General features: G+C 40.5%; 1 protein-coding gene across 2 annotated transcripts in view; it reads left to right on the top strand.

The window, feature by feature from the left end:
• SGK1 (serum/glucocorticoid regulated kinase 1) overlaps positions 1-18336 on the top strand; it is a 149936-nt gene that overhangs the window by 41955 nt on the left and 89645 nt on the right. For both annotated transcript variants that reach the window (XM_035296753.3, XM_078370808.1), the window contains one exon: positions 3641-3856. In XM_035296753.3, coding sequence (XP_035152644.1) covers positions 3641-3856 — 216 coding nt within the window. The remainder of the gene's footprint in view (positions 1-3640; positions 3857-18336) is intronic.

Below are 18336 nucleotides of genomic sequence, written 5' to 3'. Positions count from 1 at the left end.
CACAAATTTTAACTTTAAGATAGTAAACTCAAAAAAGGTATTTTATTTTTTTTGAGGCAGAGTCTCCTTCTGTCACCCAGGCTGCAGTGCAGTGGCATGATCTCAGGCTCACTGCAGGCTCATTGTAACCTCTGCCTTCCAGGTTAGCAATTCTCCTGCGTCAGCCTCTGGAGCAGCTGGGGTTACAGGCGTGTACCGCCACACCCAGCTAATTTTTGTATTTTTAGTAGAGTCAGAGTTTCACCATGTTGACCAAGCTGGTCTCAAACTCCTGAGCTCGGGTGATCCACCCACCTCGGCCTCCCAAACCAAAGTGCTGGGATTATAGGAGTCTCTACTAAAAAATATAAAAATTAGCCAGGCATGGTGGTACTTGCATGTAGTCCCAGCTAGCTACTTGGAAGGCTGAGGCAGGACAATTGCTGGAACCTGGGAGATAAAGGTTACAGTGAGCCAAGATCTCGCTACTGCACTCCAGCCTGGGTGACAGAGTGAGACTCCCGTCTTGGAAAAAAGCAAAAACAAAAACATGATTGCTATTGCACTGTTAGTTTATCTTCAGTGTTATTTAAAAAGTTAATTGCAGGATGGGCATGGTGGCTCACACCTATAATCTCAACACTTTGGGAGACTGAGGTGGGAGGATCGCCTAAGGCCAGGAGTTTGAGACCAGTCTGGGCAACATAGCAAGATTCTGTCTCTACAAAAAAAAATTAAAAAATATTAGCCAGGCATGGTGATGCATGCCTGTAGTTCCAGCTACTTGGGAGGCCTGAGGGGGAAGGATCGATTGAGCCCAGGAGGCTGAGGCTTCAGTGAGCCACCAATCTGGACTCCAATCTGGGGAATAAAGCAAGACCCTTTATCAAATATAATAATTGTACCATTACTAACTAAAATTCAGTACTGTGATTTTATTTCTTTGTCATTTTGCTATAGACAAATTCACTAATTGGTTGAATATAAAAGAATCCTCAGAGTTTTGAAGAGCATGGAAGTAACATAGTAAATCAAAATAAATTTCAAGCAGTAATGACCATAAGTCTTAACAACACTTCAACACTTCTTAGAAGTTGCATGCTTATAGACTCTGGATTCAAGGTGCCTGGATTCCATCTTTATTCCATAGCAACACTGTACCCTGGGGAAATTTGCTTCACATCTCTGTGCCTTTGTTTTTCCAACTGTAAAATGGGATTGAAAATAGTACCTTTCTTGTAAAACTGTTCTGAGAACTAATTAACTAATTTTTTTATTCTTTATTTACATATTTATTTTCTTTTGTAGAGATAGGGTTTTGCTATGTTGGCTGGGCTGGTCCCAAACTCCTGGCCTCAAGCTATCTGCCCGCCTTGGCCTCCCAAAATTTAAAGTGCTAGGATTACAGGTGTAAAACACCTCGCCATACCTGTTCTGAGGATTAAAAACTGTACACATCAAACTTTTTTTTTTTTTTTGAGATGGAGTTTCTCTCTTGTTGCCCAGGCCGGAATGCAATGGTGCAATCTTGGCTAATGGCAACCTCTGCCTCCCAGGTTCAAACGATTCTCCTGCCTTGGCCTCCTGAGAAGCTGGGATTACAGGTGCCTATCACCACAGCCAGCTATTTTTTTTGTATTTTTAGTAGAGACAGGGTCTCTCCATGTTGATCAGGTTGGTCTCAAGCTCCTGACCTCAGATGATCCACCCACCTTGGCTTCCCAAAGTGCTGGGATTACACACATGAGCTACAGTGCCCGGCCCCATTAAACACTTTAAAAAGTGCTTTGCATTTTTGAAATGCTATATAAATATTATGCCTGTTAATATTAGAATAATTTTATATTTTTTTCTGTATTTTATAGGAATTTTACAAGCAAGCAAGGTAAGTGGTGAGTTTTAGAACTTTAAAAACAAACGAGATAATTTTTTTAGCCAGAAGCAATTTATTTTATAATCAAGATTTTAAAGAAGTATATATATGGGCCAGACTCAGTGGTTCATGCCTGCAATCCCAACACTTTGGGAGGTGGGAGGATCACTTGATCCCAGGAGTTTGATACCAGCCGGGCCAACTTAGTGAGACCTCATGTCTACCAAAAAAAAAAAAAAAAAAAAAAAAAAAAGCTAGCTCGATCCTGTGGTCTCAGCTACTCTAGAGCCTAAGGTGAGAGGATTGCTTGAGTCCAGCAGGTCTAGGCTGCAGTGAGCCATGATTACATGGTTAGACCACTGCATTCCAACCTGGGTGATAGAGCAAGATCCTGTGTCAATAATAATAATAATAATAGTGAATATAATTGTAAACTACGGGATTAGTATTTTTCCTTGTAAGAATAACTAGCAATTCACCTTAGAAATGTGTGAATTAAATTTCTGTCACCATAATCATAATAATAAGAGTCAAAGTAAAATAGTCACTATCTATTGGGCACAAAGCATGTGCCAGGCAAAATACTTGAATATTGTAAAACATGGTAACATTTTCACGGCTTGGGAGGAAATACTATTACCTGAATCTTACAAATGAGGAGACAGGTCGGGCACAGTGACATACATACATCTGTGATCCCAACACTTTAAGAGGCAAGAGTATCTTTTTCTTTCTTTCTTTCTTTCTTTTTTTTGAGATGGAGTCTGGTTCTGTCACCCAGGCTGGAGTGCAATGGTGTGATCTCAGCTCACTGCAAACTCCGCTTCCCAGGTTTAAGTGATTCCCCTGCCTCAGCTTCCTGAATAGCTGGGATTACAAGCACCCACCACCACATCCAGCTAATTTTTGTATTTTAGCAGAGATGGGGTTTCACCATGTTGGCCAGGCTGGTCTTGAACTCCTGACCTTAGGCGATCCACCTGCCTTAGCCTCCCAAAGTGCTGGGATTACAGGTGTGAGCCACCACACCCAGCCAGATCTTTTTCTTTAAAAAAAAAAAAGTTATTTTTTGCATAGAGACAAAGTCTCACTATATTGCCCAGGCTGGTCTCAAACTCCTGGGCTAAAGCAATCCTCCTGCCTCAGCCTCCCAAAGTGCTGGGATTATAGACATAAACCACCTCACCTGGCCAGGATAATTATTTTTGTCTGTTTTCTGTTTTGTTTTGTTTTGTGAGACAGTCTTGCTCTGCTGCCCAGGCTGGAGTGCAGTGGGGTGATCTCAGCTCACTGCAACCTCTGCTTCCCAGGGTTCAAGGGATTCTCCCAAGCAGCTGAGATTCTAGGCGTGTACCACCATGACTGGCTAATTTTTGTATTTTTAGTAGAGAAGGGGTTTTACCATGTTGGCCAAGCTGATCCAGGAAGATCTTTTAATGCCAAGACCAGCCTGGGCAACATAGTGGAAACCCTCCAATCTCTAAAAAGAAAAAAATTCTAATCCCAGTGGAAGCAGGAGGAAAATGAAAAGAAAAAAATAAATGTGAAAAAAAAAAATAAGGAGACAGATTCAGCAAGATGAAATGGCCAGCCACCTAATGCATGCTCTAGGAAAGAGACTGAACAGCACTGACCAATTCGATTTGTGATGAGTTTGAAAGAGAGAGAGGTTGTGAGACCGAGTTCTCCTTTCATGAGCTCCTGCCCCACCAAATTTCCCACCAAATTCCCATTAAACATCAAAGGTAGTCAAACGCATTTGTTTTTCTTTCCTTTTGCACCTTGTAGGTACGAAGATGGATCAAGAGCCCAATGGTCAGTGTGGACAAGCATCAGAGCCCCAGCCTGAAGTACACCGGCCCCTCGATGGTGCACATCCCTCCAGGGGAGCCAGACTTTGAGCCTTCCTTGTGTCAAACCTGCCTGGGTGAACATGCTTTCCAAAGAGGGGTTCTCCCTCAGGAGAAGGAGTCGTGTTCATGGGAAACCCAATCTGGATGTGAAGTAAGTTCATGATTGCTCTGGGTCTATACTCCTGGAAAAATTCTGGGCCTTTGTTTTTCTTCTATTTCTGCCATAGTGTACCCAAAAAATAATTTTTTAATACACATTTCTAAAGCTTCTGATGAGGACCTAGAATTGTGGTCTTTATTAGCACATTATATTAAATTTTAAAAAATAGACTTTATATTTTAGAGTGGTTTGGCCAGGCATCACAGCTCATGCCTGTAATCCCAGTACTTTGGGAGGCTGAGGCAGGCGGATCACAAGGTCAAGAGATTGAGACCATCTTGGCCAACATGGTGAAACCCATCTCTGCTAAAAATACAAAAAAAAAATAGCTGGGAGGTTACAGTGAGCCGAGATAACACCATTGCATTCCAGCCTAGCAACAGAGCAACACTCGTCTCAAAAAATAAAAATAAAAAAATATATTTTTAGAGCAGTTTTAGGTTCACAGCAACACTAAGCAGAAGGTACAGAAATTACCCACATGCCTTTGTCCCCATGCACACGTGACCTACTTTGCCATCAGCATCCCCCAGCAGAATGGCGTATTTGTTATAACTGAGGAACCTACGTTGACATGTCATTATCACCCAAGGCCTTAGTTTATGTTAGAGTTCACTCTTGGTGTGGTACATTCTATGGGTTTGAACTAATGTATAATAATATGCATCCATCATTATAGTATCACACAGTTAATTTTCACAGCCCTAAACATCCTCTGCCATCCACTATTCATCCCCTCCTTACCCTGACCCCTAGCAACCACTGATCTTTTCACTGTCTCCATAGATTTACCTTTTCCAGAATGGCATCTAGCTGAATCATGCAGTATACTGTATTATTTTTTATGCTGGTACAAGACCGACACATCAATGTGTTGATAAACTGGCAATTTCTCAGAAGTGGTGTGATCACACAGAAGATCAAGTCTTAGATGATACAAGAAATAGATTGTAATAGTCATTTACAGGTTTGTAGCTTCCATTAAAATACTTAGTTCAGCTGGGTGGGGTGTGGCATGCCTACAGGGACTACAGTCCCAGCTACACAGGAGGCTGAGGTTAGGAGGATAGCTTGAGCCGAGGGATTCTGGGCTGCAGTGCGCTATGCCGATCAGGTGTCCGCACTAAGTTCAGCATCAATATAGTGACTTCCTGGGAGCAGGGGACCACCAGGTTGCATAAGGAGGGGTGAACCGGCCCAGGTCAGAAACAGAGCAGGTCAAAACTCCCCTGCTGATCAGTAGTGGGATGGCACCTCTGAATAGCCACTGAACTCCAGCCTGGGCAACATAGCAAGACCCCCATCTCTTAAAAAAAAAAAAAAAAAGAAAGAAAAATTTTTAGTTCAACATAATTTGATGCATTTACAGAGCACTATATATACTTTTCATTATTTTTCTCAAGCTCATATATACTCATATTTTTACTAAGACTGATTTTTCCCTGCTACTCTAAGAGTTGTTTTTTAGAAATTTTGTTAATCCAAGAAAACCAGATAACTGATTCATCTTATAGTTTCTAAGATTTCACAAATTTTAGATTGTATTTTTAACTTATAACTTAATTAGGCCCATGTTTATTTTGATTTTTAAAATCATTATATAAAAATGCTTATATTATTTTTACCATTATACTAACATAAAAATACAACATTTAGAAGATAGAACATGTTAATTACAAAGTGCAGTTTAGTAAGTGATCTTCCAAGTCAGTGCATTATAAAATGATAAATGTTAATAACCACTCACCTTTTTTTTTTTAAGCAAGGTAAGCATTTTCCAGAGATAAAAGAATTATTTTAGCTGCTAAAAGAAAAGACTGAAGGCATTTAATCTGAGTCCCTCTTCACTCTGGGTTATCATGCAATGTCTCTGAATCAGATTCATACTTATAATTGAGTGCTTTCTTTTTTTAAAATTTTTTTTTTTTTTTTTTTTTGAGACAGTTTTGCTCTTGTTGCCCAGGCTAAAGTGCAATGGCATGATCTCGGCTCACCGAAACTTCTGCCTCCCAGGTTCAAGCAATTCTGCTTCAGCCTCCCGAGTAGCTGGGATTACAGGCATGCGCCACCACGCCTGGCTAATTTTATATTTTTAGAAGTGACGAGGTTTCTCCATGTTGGTCAGGCTGGCCTCAAGCTCCCGACGTCAAGTGATCCACCCGCCTCGGCTTCCCAAAGTGCTAGGATTACAGGCGTGAGCCATAGCGCCAACCATCTTTTTTTTTTTGGTGGGGAGACAGTCTTGCTCTGTAATCCTGGCTTGAGTGCAATCATTACTCACTGTTACCTCAAACTCCTAGGTTCAAATGATCTTCCCACCCCAACCTCCCAAGTAAATGGGACCACAGGTACGTGCCAACAAACCTGGCTAATTTTTTTTTTTTTAATTTTTTTTTTTGCAGAGACAGGGTCTTGTTATACTGACCAGGCTGGTCTTGAACTCCTGGCCTCAAATGATCCTCCCAAAATGCTGGGATTATAGGTATGAGACACCATGCCCGGCCTCTCTGTCTACTTTCTAGGGTTATTGGAAAAATCAAATGAGATAGATATGAAACGTTTCATAATCTATAGAATGCCATGCAAATATAAATCATTATTGCTTATGTTTGCTAATTTACATATTAGCTAAGCCTGTGACTCTGTAACACTATTAGATTTCCACGACTGGATTAGCACTTTGCTGATTTGTGAACATTTGTCATAGTGCATTCGTTTTTTAGCCCGGTGCTGATTTGACTCTAGGTTTGTCATGAAAAACAGTAAATAGACGCTAAATACAAGAGCATCTATTTATTGCTCCTGATGCATGGGTTAGGGCCAACTTTTTATCTAAAGGGCCAGATACTAAATATTTTAGCCTTTGCCTAAACTACAGTGTATAACTTCTTTTTAGCTCTGTCCTTGTAGGGAAAGCAGCCGTAGAGAATATATAAATGAACGGACACAGCTCTCCCAGACTGGAGTGCAGTGGCACGATCTCGGCTCGCTGCAACGTCCACTTCCCAGGTTCAAGGGATTCTCCTGCCTCAGCCTCCCAAGTAGCTGGGATTACAGGCACCTGACACCACGGTACTAGTTTTTGGTTTTTGTTTTGTTTTGTATTTTTAGTAGAGATAGGGTTTCACCATGTTGGCCAGGCTGGTCCCGAACCCAGACCTCAAGTGATCCACCTGCCTCAGCCTCTCAAAGTGCTGGGATTTCAGGCCTGAGCCAGCGTACCCAGCCTGAGTTTGCCAATTTCTTAGACTTTAAAGAACTATTTACGACTTAGAAGCAGAGAGAGGGTTCTACATATCCTATATGGAGCACACATGCCTAGTCCTAAATGTTTACTTGAGGGCCTACTCTATGTAGCATTTGGTAGGACCTGGGTTTAGATCAATGCACAATGAGATTCCACACAAAAGGAAACAATAAACAAAGAGCCAGAAGGAATTTAAAGCAACATTGTGATTTACCCCTTTTCTTTATCTCAGATAGCAGGTAAATCATTCTCCAATTTGCAGTCAATTACCCCGTTCTCAGACTTTGCTGGTTTTTTTTCTTAAGGTTATCACAAATCAAAATGACACATGCTTTATTTTATTTATTTATTTTTTTGAGACAAAGTTTTGCTCTGCTGCCCAGACTGGAGTGCAGTGGTGCAATCACAGTCACGGCTCACTGCAGCCTCGCCTCCAGGACTCAAGCAATGGTCCCGTCTCAGCCTCCCAAGTAGCTGGGACTACACACGTGCACCACCATGCCCAGCTAATTTTATTTTATTTTTTTTGTAGAGACAGGTTGATCTCAAACTCCTGGGCTCAAGCAATCTGCCCCCTCTTGGCCTCTCAAAGTGTTGAGATTACAGGTCTAAGCCTTTTTTATTTTTTATCTGATTTTATTTTATTTTTGAGATGGAGTCTCGCTCTGTCACCCAGGCTTGAGACTGCAGTGGCATGATCTTGGCTCACTGCAACCTCTGCCTCCCAGGTTCAAGCAATTCTTCTGCCTCAGCCTCCTGAGTAGCTGGGATTATAGGCACCTGCCACCACGCCTGGCTAATTTTTGTATTTTTAGTAGAGACAGAGTTTCATCATGTTGGCCAGGCTAGTCTTGAACTCCTGACCTCAGGTGATTCATCCGCCTTGGCTTTCCAAAGGGCTGGGATTACAGGCGTAAGCCACCGCACTGGGCTGGGTTTTGTTTTTTCCTTTTAATCATTAAAATATGCATCGGCAGGGTACAATGGCTGATCATGCCTGGAATCCCAGGGGGCCCAAGGGCGGGAAGTGGTTGGCGTAAGCCCAGGAGTTCAAGACCAATCCTTCTACAAATAAATAAAATAAAATTAGCGGGGCATTGTGGTGGACACCTGTGTTCCCAATTACTTGGGAGGCTGAGGTGGGAGCACTGCTTGTGCCCAGGAGGAGGAGGTTGCAGTCAATGGAGATGGCACCACGGCACTCCAGCCTGGGTGACAGAGCCAAACCTGTCTTAAAAAAAAAAAATCTACATTTTGTGTTTTTACAGGGATTAAACGATGACATAAATCATTGAAAAGGCAGCTCTGGCCTTTTAGAAATTGAAGTTACATGGTGAGAAGATGGGTAGTCCACGAGATGCAAAGGCCAGTAATAAAGACCTCAGGTTGTTCTGGCATCTCCTGATGTAGATTATTTTAGGAAAATCATTAATTCATTTCTCCTGCTCAGCATTCTCTCCTATAAAAATTAAGGTAATACGTGCTCACTGTCAGGTTTCTTTTCAGTAATTTTTTAGTAGTTTGTAGATGAGATTGTATTTTAAAAAATCTTTTGTAAAGGTAAATTTATTTGCCTGTGCTGAGTCAAGCAGTCCATATTCTTGTGCCAGCTCTGCCACAGGTCAGTGGATGAATTCAGGCAAGTCGCAAAACCTCTCAAATGTCATATGATAGGCGTCAGCTAGTTCACCCTGAAGCCCTTTTGCATCTGAGATCCTATGGTTGGCATTTAATGACCTATAAGTGAAAATAAACAAGAAAAAAAGGGGTTGAAGGGAAAAGTACAATTAAATTAAATAAACTCTGTATTTTAAGTGTAAAGACAAAATATAGAAAACGAGATGAGAATGTTTTAAATAAAATAAGAAGGCAGGCTGGGCACAGTGGCTCACACCTATAATCCCAGCACTTTGGGAGGCCAAGGCGAGTGAATCATGAGGTCAGGAGTTCAAGATCAGTCTGGCTAGCTAATGTAGTGAAACCCTATCTCTGTTAAAAAATACAAAAAATTAGCTGGTGTGGTGCTGTGCACCTGAAATCCCAGCTACTCAGGAGGGCAAGGCAGGAGAATCGAGTGAATGCAGAGGTTGCAGTGAGCTGAGATCTCACCATTGAGATCTCACTCCAGCCCAGGCAACAGTGCGAGACTCTGCCTTAAAATAATAATAAATACATAAATAAGAAGGAAAATAAAGTGCAAGTCCTTTATGAATCAATAGTGAGGTTTTTTTTTTTTTCAAATTAAAACTAGTACATTCTAAATGCTATATTTAATGGTCACACATTGCTCAGAGTTATACTGCACTTAGTTTGTGCCAGGCCTTGCCAATAGTCTAGTTGGTGGCCTTTAAACATGTTTTTTATGGAAGAAACAAGGGCGATCATATTGCCAACAAATCACCCAGAAGAATAGCAATATTGTGATGTCACCAGGGGAGCTATCTGAAACGAATTGCTTATAAATTAAACAGGTCTTCCTGGGAATGAGATGGGAAAGATGATAACTTAGAGCTGTGTAAACTGTGGCTAAATAATGCATGCTAGTGGAACACAAGTCGTAGTATTCAGCCTGAAACCAACTTGTAGGCCACAAAGAGATGGAGACCTAAAGCAGTTTTTTGAGAGACACATGGTGACTAAATGTATTCACAAACTCTATTCTCTATTGTAACTCTCATAGCACCTTTAATGCCTAGATCAACCAAGCTGGAAGGAAAGGAAAGAAATGTTTTGAAGTGGAAGTGGAGAAGGAAATCAGGTTAAGGAAAACAGGATTGTAGCAAGATGGCAGCCTGACCATGAATGTCATCTCTACTTTCTGCCTTAAATGACAGAACACACACACACGCACACACACACACACTTTAGCTTATAATTGTGCTAGAAGACAAAGTATACCATTGTGTAGATAAGGGTTAACTAAGTATCTCTGAAAAACAGAAGGCAGGTAGGATGATCAGGTTGATGTGGAAACCGTAGTTCGAAATGTCATAGCAAAAGCTAGGGACGTTGCAAACTGTGTTTGTAAAAGGATCTGGCAAGTTAGAAAATAATAATGTTCCAGGTAATCTAAGACAAGGAAAGTAGTTTTAGCAATATAAATATCAAACAAAATATAAAAAAAAAAATTGAAAAGGACCAAAGAGGAGTATTTCATGCTGATGAAAGATATCTACCAAGGAGATAAAACATTCACAAATCTTTATGCATTCAACATAACATGAAAATATTTAAAATAACAACTAACAAAAATAGAAAAATGTGCAAATTCATGTCAGAGAAGGACATTTTTTTTATACTTTCTAGTAATAGCCAACTCAAGAAGACCAAAGGCAGGGCACAGTGGCTCACACCCGTAATCCCAGCACTTTGGGAGGCCGGAACCCCTGAGGTCAGGAGTTCGAGACCAGCCTGGGCAACATGGTGAGATCCTGTCTCTACTAAAAATACAAAGATTAGCCGGGTATGGTGTCAGGCACCTGTAATCCCAGCTGCTTGAGAGGCTGAGGCAGGAAAATCTCTTGAACCAGGGCAGTGAAGGTTGTTGTGACCTGAGTTCATGCCATTGTACCCCAGCCTAGATGACAAGTGTGAGGCTCCATCTCAAAAAACAAAAACAAAAACAAAAAAAATTTCAAAATCTCTTACCTTTGTTTGTTTTTGAGACAGTCTTGCTCTGTGGCTCAGACTGGAGTGCAGTGACATGATGTTGGCTCACAGCAACTTGAACTCTTGGCCTCAAGTGATCCACCCATCTCAGCCTCCCAGAGTGTTGGGATTATAGGCACGAGCCACTGCGCCTGCCTGGGAGTCTCTTACCTTTTAATTTAGCAAATCTATATCTCCACATCTACCCCAGAATAATACTTGCTTATGTGATAACAGAGATGGGTACAATAATATCCATTGCAATATTGGAAATTGTGAAAAAATGGAAACATCGGGAGATAACAAAATTATAAACTTGTAGGAAGTTATTAATTATGACATATCCATACCATAGAACACTATGCAATGATTAAAAACAATGAAATTTGTGTATATTGACATATCCCAAGGTATATAAGCTAGAATAGCAAGTTAAGATGAACATGTATTAGTACCAAAATCTGTATCAGAAAAAAAAAGATGAACATGTATATAGAATTATCATGTTTTTTTAACTTTGTATTTCTTTCTTCTTGTCTGTATATATGTGTGTCTATCTATGAGTGTGAATGTATATGTGTGGGTAAATGTAAATTAAAAGACCTGGAAATATATATCAAATGACAATGTTGATTACCACCTTCCAAGGATTAGTGTTGGCCAGTGATTAGGTGGAGGAGATGAGTCAAGGAAGACATTAGCTTTGTTTATGTTGCTTAAACGTTTCAGTACCATATTAATATATTACTTGTGGGTTTGGGGAAAACACCATGCCCACCAGGAGCCTCACTTGTGAATGAATATGTTCCTATTAATAGGAAACCAGGCAACATCACAAATATGGTTTTGCACCATGAGACCATTCCCTTTCTACAAATAAAGGCACTTGGAGGAAAATGGAAAACACGCAATATTTATGCTTCCACAGCACCTTGATTGTATTTCTGCCTGTCAGTTCAGTCTGTTTGCTCTGCCTGTGGGATATTCATGTGCATCCCCATGTATTCTCTAAGCTCCTTGCAGTTGTGAATCTAATGTGTTCCTTTTCTTATCTCCTCCCAGGACCTTGCAGACATGTGCTAAAGTTAATGTGCTCTTTTTTCTTTTTGCCTTTACTAGCTAAAACTGACATTTTGTTCATGCAAATTTTTTTTTAAATGAAAAGGAGAGACTAGGACAGAAAACTCTGCAGCCCGTTCTGGCTGTAAATCACGCACAGTCCAGAGGCACTGCATGCCAGGGACTGATTCTCATTAAGTTTGCCCTCTCATATGGGATACATTTGGCTGAGTAAGGATTTCCTTAGAGTCTGCTGTCTGTCTTTCAATTGAAAGCAGCTTGAAAGGTGCTTAGTCAGCGACCAAATGCTGAAGCCAAGGCACTGTGTGCTGTTTTCAATGCCTAGTGAAGCCAGAGTCCTCTGGAAGGAGCCACGAGATTTGAAGTTATTAGCCACGTTACTACAAACAGAAGAATTAACACTGAGTTGTTGACATGATTAAATATAAGGCCACTGCCTCTTCTTCCTCCTCAGTAAATTCAAAGACAATAATAATACACTTTCATTGTTTGAATAAGGCACTTAAACAATTTTTAAAAATTTTTTTTGAGACAAGGTCTCTCTTTGTTGCTGAGGCTGCTGTGCAGTGGCACAATCAGGGCTCACTGCAGCCTTGATTTCCTGGGCTCAAGCAATCCTCAGCCCCCCAAGCAGCTGGGACTACAGGTTTTCACCACCATGCCAGCTAATTTTTGTTTTCTTTTTTGAATTTTAGTAGAGACAAGGTCTCATTTTTCCCCAGTCTGGTTTCGAACTCCTGAGCTCCTGCCTTGGCCTAGAAAGCGTTTTTAATTAAGCAGACTTCATACAATTCTGGGATGAATTCCTACCCATGTCGCTTGTTCAGCATTTCAGATGGCTTAACTCCATCTGTTAGGCTCAAGAAGGTATATCGTTAAGCCCAGAACGCTTGGAAGTAAAATGATCAGCTAGGAATAGTTTCCATACTGACTTACTTTTATATTGTCTTGAGTTTTTCTGATCTTTCTTAAAAAGATGCTATAAAAAATATACTTAAATCAGCCAGATGGCTTTATAGATTGCTGGTTTCTTTTAATTTATATCAAAAAAAATTTTATATAGGCTTACAGGATTAAAATAACCATACTTCAAATTGCTCTTTTCTCCCAGTTTTCTGCTCTTGGAATGATGTATTATGGTCTCTGGAGAGAGGCGTCTGGTGATTCCTAAGCTTATCACGCATAGTAGTCCTTATTTTTCCACTAAATTTTCAACCATGTTATCCTTGAGAAAACACATAAAACAAATGACCAGACTAAATCAACTTAGATGAATTATTTCTCCATAGATTGAAATTCCTTTTCAATCCTATCTATGGCAATGTTTTTTTTTTGAGGCAGAGTCTCACGTCTCACTCTGTCACCCAGGCTGGAGTGCAGTGGTTCGATCAATTTTTTTTTTTTTAATCTGAGTCTTAGTTGTTAAATTTATGAAAATGAACCAGATTTGTTTCTTGTGCTAATAGAGAGACTATCTTTCTCCCAAAAACATCCTGACCAAATCCTTGTTCTCAAGAGAATTTCGTGTGAAAGTGTTCTAATATAACTGACTTGCTGTCTGTGCAATGTGTACATCGTGTGACCAGCCAGATAACCTGAGAACCAGGAAACTAGATCCTTCTCCTCCAGGAGTACTTCCATGTCTCCAATCCCGTTTCCTGGGGCTCGTAGAGCCAGTGGGTCACCTTCATTTAAGTCAGCGCTGCTCTTCTCTTCTGGAGGTGAGGAGCAGGAATCTAAGGATTTATATTTCAGGATGTAGAGTGTGGAAGGAGATAGCATGGACTCTTTTCTCCCCTCTAAGTGCCAACCAAACAATAGCTTACCTACCATGGAGTACATACTTCTGCTGTATTTAGAAACATAATTTAGCTGGGCATGGTGGCTCATGCCTATTATCCCAACACTTTGGGGGACTGAGGTAGGAGGATCACTTAAGCCCAGAAGTTCAAGACCAGCCTGGATCACATAGAGAGACTCACATCTCTACAGAAAATTTTTAAAACTAGCCAGGTGTGGTGGCACCCCCCTGTAGTCCCAGCCACTCAGGAAGCTTACATGGGAGGATTGCTTGAGCCTGGGAGGTTGAGGATTCAGTGAACAGTGATCCCGCCACTACACTCCACCCTGGGTGGCAGAGCAGTACCTCATCTCTAAATAAACAAATTTTAAACAGAGATACATATTGAAGTCACAAACATTAAGTTTCAGTGTCAGGACTTTGGGGTAAAGCAAGTTTACGGCTGTACTCGTAGCTCACTTGATTTTTATTTCATAAGCTCTCCAGTGAATTACATCCCACCAGTGTGCCACGTTCCCAGTGATGAGTCTGGATGGGAATAAGGGACTCCATCCAGGCTATTTAGGACATAAAATATTCTAGGAAAACTACTCCCTGTCCTTTCCTGGAAATCTCTAGCCAGCAGTTACACTTACCCTTGGGGTTGAGCATATTTTGTTGGCTTTTGTTGTATGTAACCAAATCTTTGCTGCTTCTAATTAATTTTATTCGCTTAGTAAAATCCTTCCCAGAAACCATATGGCTATTTTCCATTAAAATAATATTCTGTTTTAGTAGTTTTGAGACTTTTAAAATTTTAAAAGAAGACTTTGTGTAAACTACTAAAAATCTATAAGCAAGAAAAGAATTTAAAGGATATGCAAAGTTAAACTGCATGCCAATTTTTTTTGCAATTATTTCTCTTTTTCCTCAAAGTTTCTCCTTATACATATGTTTTCCTTGGGCTGTTTACTGAACGGTAGATCTTACCAAGTAATATCCCTATGGTGTAAACTACTTTATAAAGAACAAATTAAACAAAAATATGAAGAATCTACTGGCTGAGCACAATGGCTCACACCTGTAATCCCAGAACTTTGGGAGTGCAAGGCAGGACGATTAGCTGAAGCCAGGAACCCAAAACTAGCCTGGGCAACAAAGTGAGACCCTGTCTTTACAAAAAATAAGATGAAATAAATTAGCTGGGTATAGTAGTGCACACCTATAGTCCCAGCTACCTGAGAGGCTGAGATAGGATAGCTTGAGCCCAGGAGGTCAAGTCTGCAGTGAGTCATGATCCTATCCCTGCACTCCAGCCTGGGCAACAAAGTGAGACCCTGTTTCAAACAAAATTTTTTAAAGGCTAAAGAAAATGGAGGAAAGATTTAATGATAATTTCTTAAAACAGTATAATTTAATCCTAAAGTTTACCTTTGGAGGCCTGAAAAGAGTCTTCTTACAGATCTTCTACAGAAAAGGGAAATAAAAATGATTAATATCACCTTGGTATTTCTTATTCACATATAGTAAACTGCTTCTGGTTCATTCTGCTTACGCAAAGAGCTTTGGATAAATACCTAAATATGCTGAGACACACATTTGTCCATAGGGTTCAGGATAAATAAATCTTTCTATTTGGGCCAGGCATGGTGGCTTATGCCCGTAATCACTGCACTTTAGGAGGCCGAGGTGGGAGGATCATGAGGTCAGGAGTTCGAGACCAGCCGGGCCAACATGGTGAAACCCCATCTCTTCTAGAAGTACACAAAGTTAGCTGGGCCTAGTAGCAGGTGCCTGTAATCCAAGCTACAAAGGAGGCTGAGGCAGGAGAATTGCTTGAACCTGGAGGCAGAGGATGCAGTGAGTCGAGATTGTGCCACTGTACTCCAGTCTGGGAGACAGAATAAGACTCCGTCTCATAAAAAACAAAACAAAACAAAAACTTTCTATTTTCACTTGTCATTGATGTTAGATACTCTTGTCATTTTGACCTAGTAAATAAATCAAACTATTTTTAGGCAAGATTCAAGCAAAACTCAATTTGTGTGACATCATCTTTTGGAAGAATCATCACAATCAACCGAAATAACGGTGGTATTATATAAGTGACTCAGCTCTGTTCCATAAGAAAACCAAACTTTTCTTATTGACCTTGAGTAGCAGACAGTGATATAAGAGCATATTAAAACCCTCTTTAAATTCAAGCCAAATTCTGCAGCTTGCTATCTATCATTTTAGTTTGCTTTTCCAATGTTCATTGGCCTTGAGAGTTGTAAATACACAAGTCTGTCCTCGATTCACTTTTCTCTTTTACTCTGGTGATTATTTGCTGTTGTTTTCCTTTTGGCTTGATTTTTTTTTTTCTTCTTTTCGATATTTCTTGCTGTCAATAAATATTGGCTTGATTTTTAAATGACCATTTCAGGGGACTCATCTAGATTTCTATGTGAGAAAAAAATGCAAGAACTCAGCACCTCTAGCTCTCTAGTTAAGTAACACAGGGAGCAGAGGTTATAGGTCTTTTTAGAATACAAAGCATTGAATGCATTAACTTGGTGGTAACAAAAAAGAAAGAAGAAAATTGATGATCATTACGGTTCTCTCCTTGGCTTAGAATTGCATGTATCAGCAGCCCTGAGTTATTTTTAAAACAGACAAATCTGACATCAGCAAGAAAGTGGACCTTTCAGGTAGTGACCACCGATGTAACAGGGTTACAGACTCCAGAATGCTGAATCCTCTCCCAGCCACAGCAGATCCTTGGTTTATTCTCTCGGTTGGTGTTTATTGAGAGTTTCTGTCATAGGCTGGGCAGTAAGCACCCAAGGTTGTGCTTCCAGGACAGGGGGAAAAGCCAAGCAACCAGGAAGTTACAACACACTGTGACGAGTGCTAGAAGAGGGGCAGATAGAGACTGCACATAAGAGGGTTCCTATAGCTGACGCTGTGGGGGCCAGTGAAGGCTTCTCAGCAGAAGGGAAATTTAAACTAAGAAATGAAGGATGAGTAAGTTAGTGAGGTAAGGAAGGGTGAGGAAGAGAAACCCAGACAGATGCGACAAATAACCAAAGGCCTGGACGCCTGGAATGACATGGTAAATTTGGAGCAAGGAAAATACAGCTCAACTGGGAAAGAGAGTTTGGATTATTAAGGGTTTTCACAAGGCATTTAAAACAATTTCTATATGCCATCTTCAGGAGATGAGGATCCATTTCCTGTTTCAATCACAGGAGTGGTATTAGTGAAAACAAATAATAGATGAGAGAGAGTTGAATTCCAGAGATTTTTTCATGGGAGGTTTATCAGTTTGGATTAAGGTTTATGGCTCTGACCTTGTTAAGGATAAATATGCTTGAGATTTAATATGATACGCTTGATTCTTCTGCAAAGAAAGACGAGGATTCCAGGCCGGGGGCAGTGGCTCACGCCTGTAATCCTAGCACTTTGGGAGGCCGAGGTGGGTGGATCACCTGAGGTCAGGAGTTTAAGACCAGCCTGGCCATCATGGTGAAACCTCATCTTAAAAAAAAAAAGACGAGGATTCCAGATTTGTGAAACCATAATATTAACTCAGGATCTCTCATTACCAACATGGAAAAAATGATTAAAAAGAGGAGTCTGAAACCATGAACAATCGTGGTTATTTACCAAGTTTGTTCTTGTGAGGAAAAAAATAAAATTAAGATTTGGGAGAACTGAAAATCTTCAGAGAATAGTAGTTGAAGGAAGAGGTGATAAAGAGAAAGAGAGAGGAAGCACTTTGGTTGGGAGGCAATGGCTTACAAGCTGTAGTTCATTTAATTTCAGAACTCTTAATCTCTTGATGAGGCAGAGCCTACCAGATCAGAGTTAGGGAGTTCTCTCTGTTGAGATTGGTTGTATAGGAGAAAACAAAACCTGTAAAAAAAAAAAAAAAAAAGGTGGTGGGTGGAGGAGCCTGTAATCCCAGCACTTTGGGAGCCGAGGTGTGTGGATCACTTGAGTTAGGAGTTTGAGATTATCCTGGCCAACATGGTGAAACCCCATCTCTACTAAAAATACAAAAATTAGCTGGATGTTGTGGCAAATCCCAGCTACTCAGGAGGCTGAGGCAGGAGAATCACTTGAACCCAGGAGGCGCAGATTGCAATGAGCCAAGAGTTCGTCACTGCACTCCAGCCTGGTGACAAAGGGACACTCCATCTTGGGGAAAAAAAAAAAAAAAAGGCAGAAGAGAGCAGATGTTTCTAAGATGCTCTTACATGTGTGTCATCTGTCTTTGTATGGAAAGATGACATTATTGACCGTGTATTAATATTAATATTGGTTGTGGTTTGAGTTACATTTTGCTGGCATTGAAGACTAGATTTGTACTGATCTGTTTGTACTCTCTTGCCTAATTTTGCTGAAGACTACTAATAGAACGGATTTTCAGTAGACTTGGAAAGTTAATCTAACTGACCTTCCCTGGGCTTTAACAAGGACCCTTTCCCTTTTAGCACATTGCTCTAATCAACTACACTAATCAGACCCACGACTCGTGATACACATGAGGGGAAGAAAATAGTTTATGTGAACAAGTGTTTTTTTTGGAGTGATTTTTAGCCACTGAAGAATGCAAAAATTCCAATTTTCTTCATAATTGAAATCATAACAGCTGTGAGAACTTGGCCATTTATCAAAGATGCAAGCAGAAGCCATAGGCTTTATTTCATGGATTAAGTCTAAATGCTGTAT

This window comes from Callithrix jacchus, chromosome 4 (assembly GCF_049354715.1).
Source record: "Callithrix jacchus isolate 240 chromosome 4, calJac240_pri, whole genome shotgun sequence".
In the NCBI taxonomy this organism is placed as follows: domain Eukaryota; kingdom Metazoa; phylum Chordata; class Mammalia; order Primates; family Cebidae; genus Callithrix; species Callithrix jacchus.
Note: the sequence above shows the minus strand (reverse complement) of the source record. Positions and strands in the feature narration are given on the sequence as shown.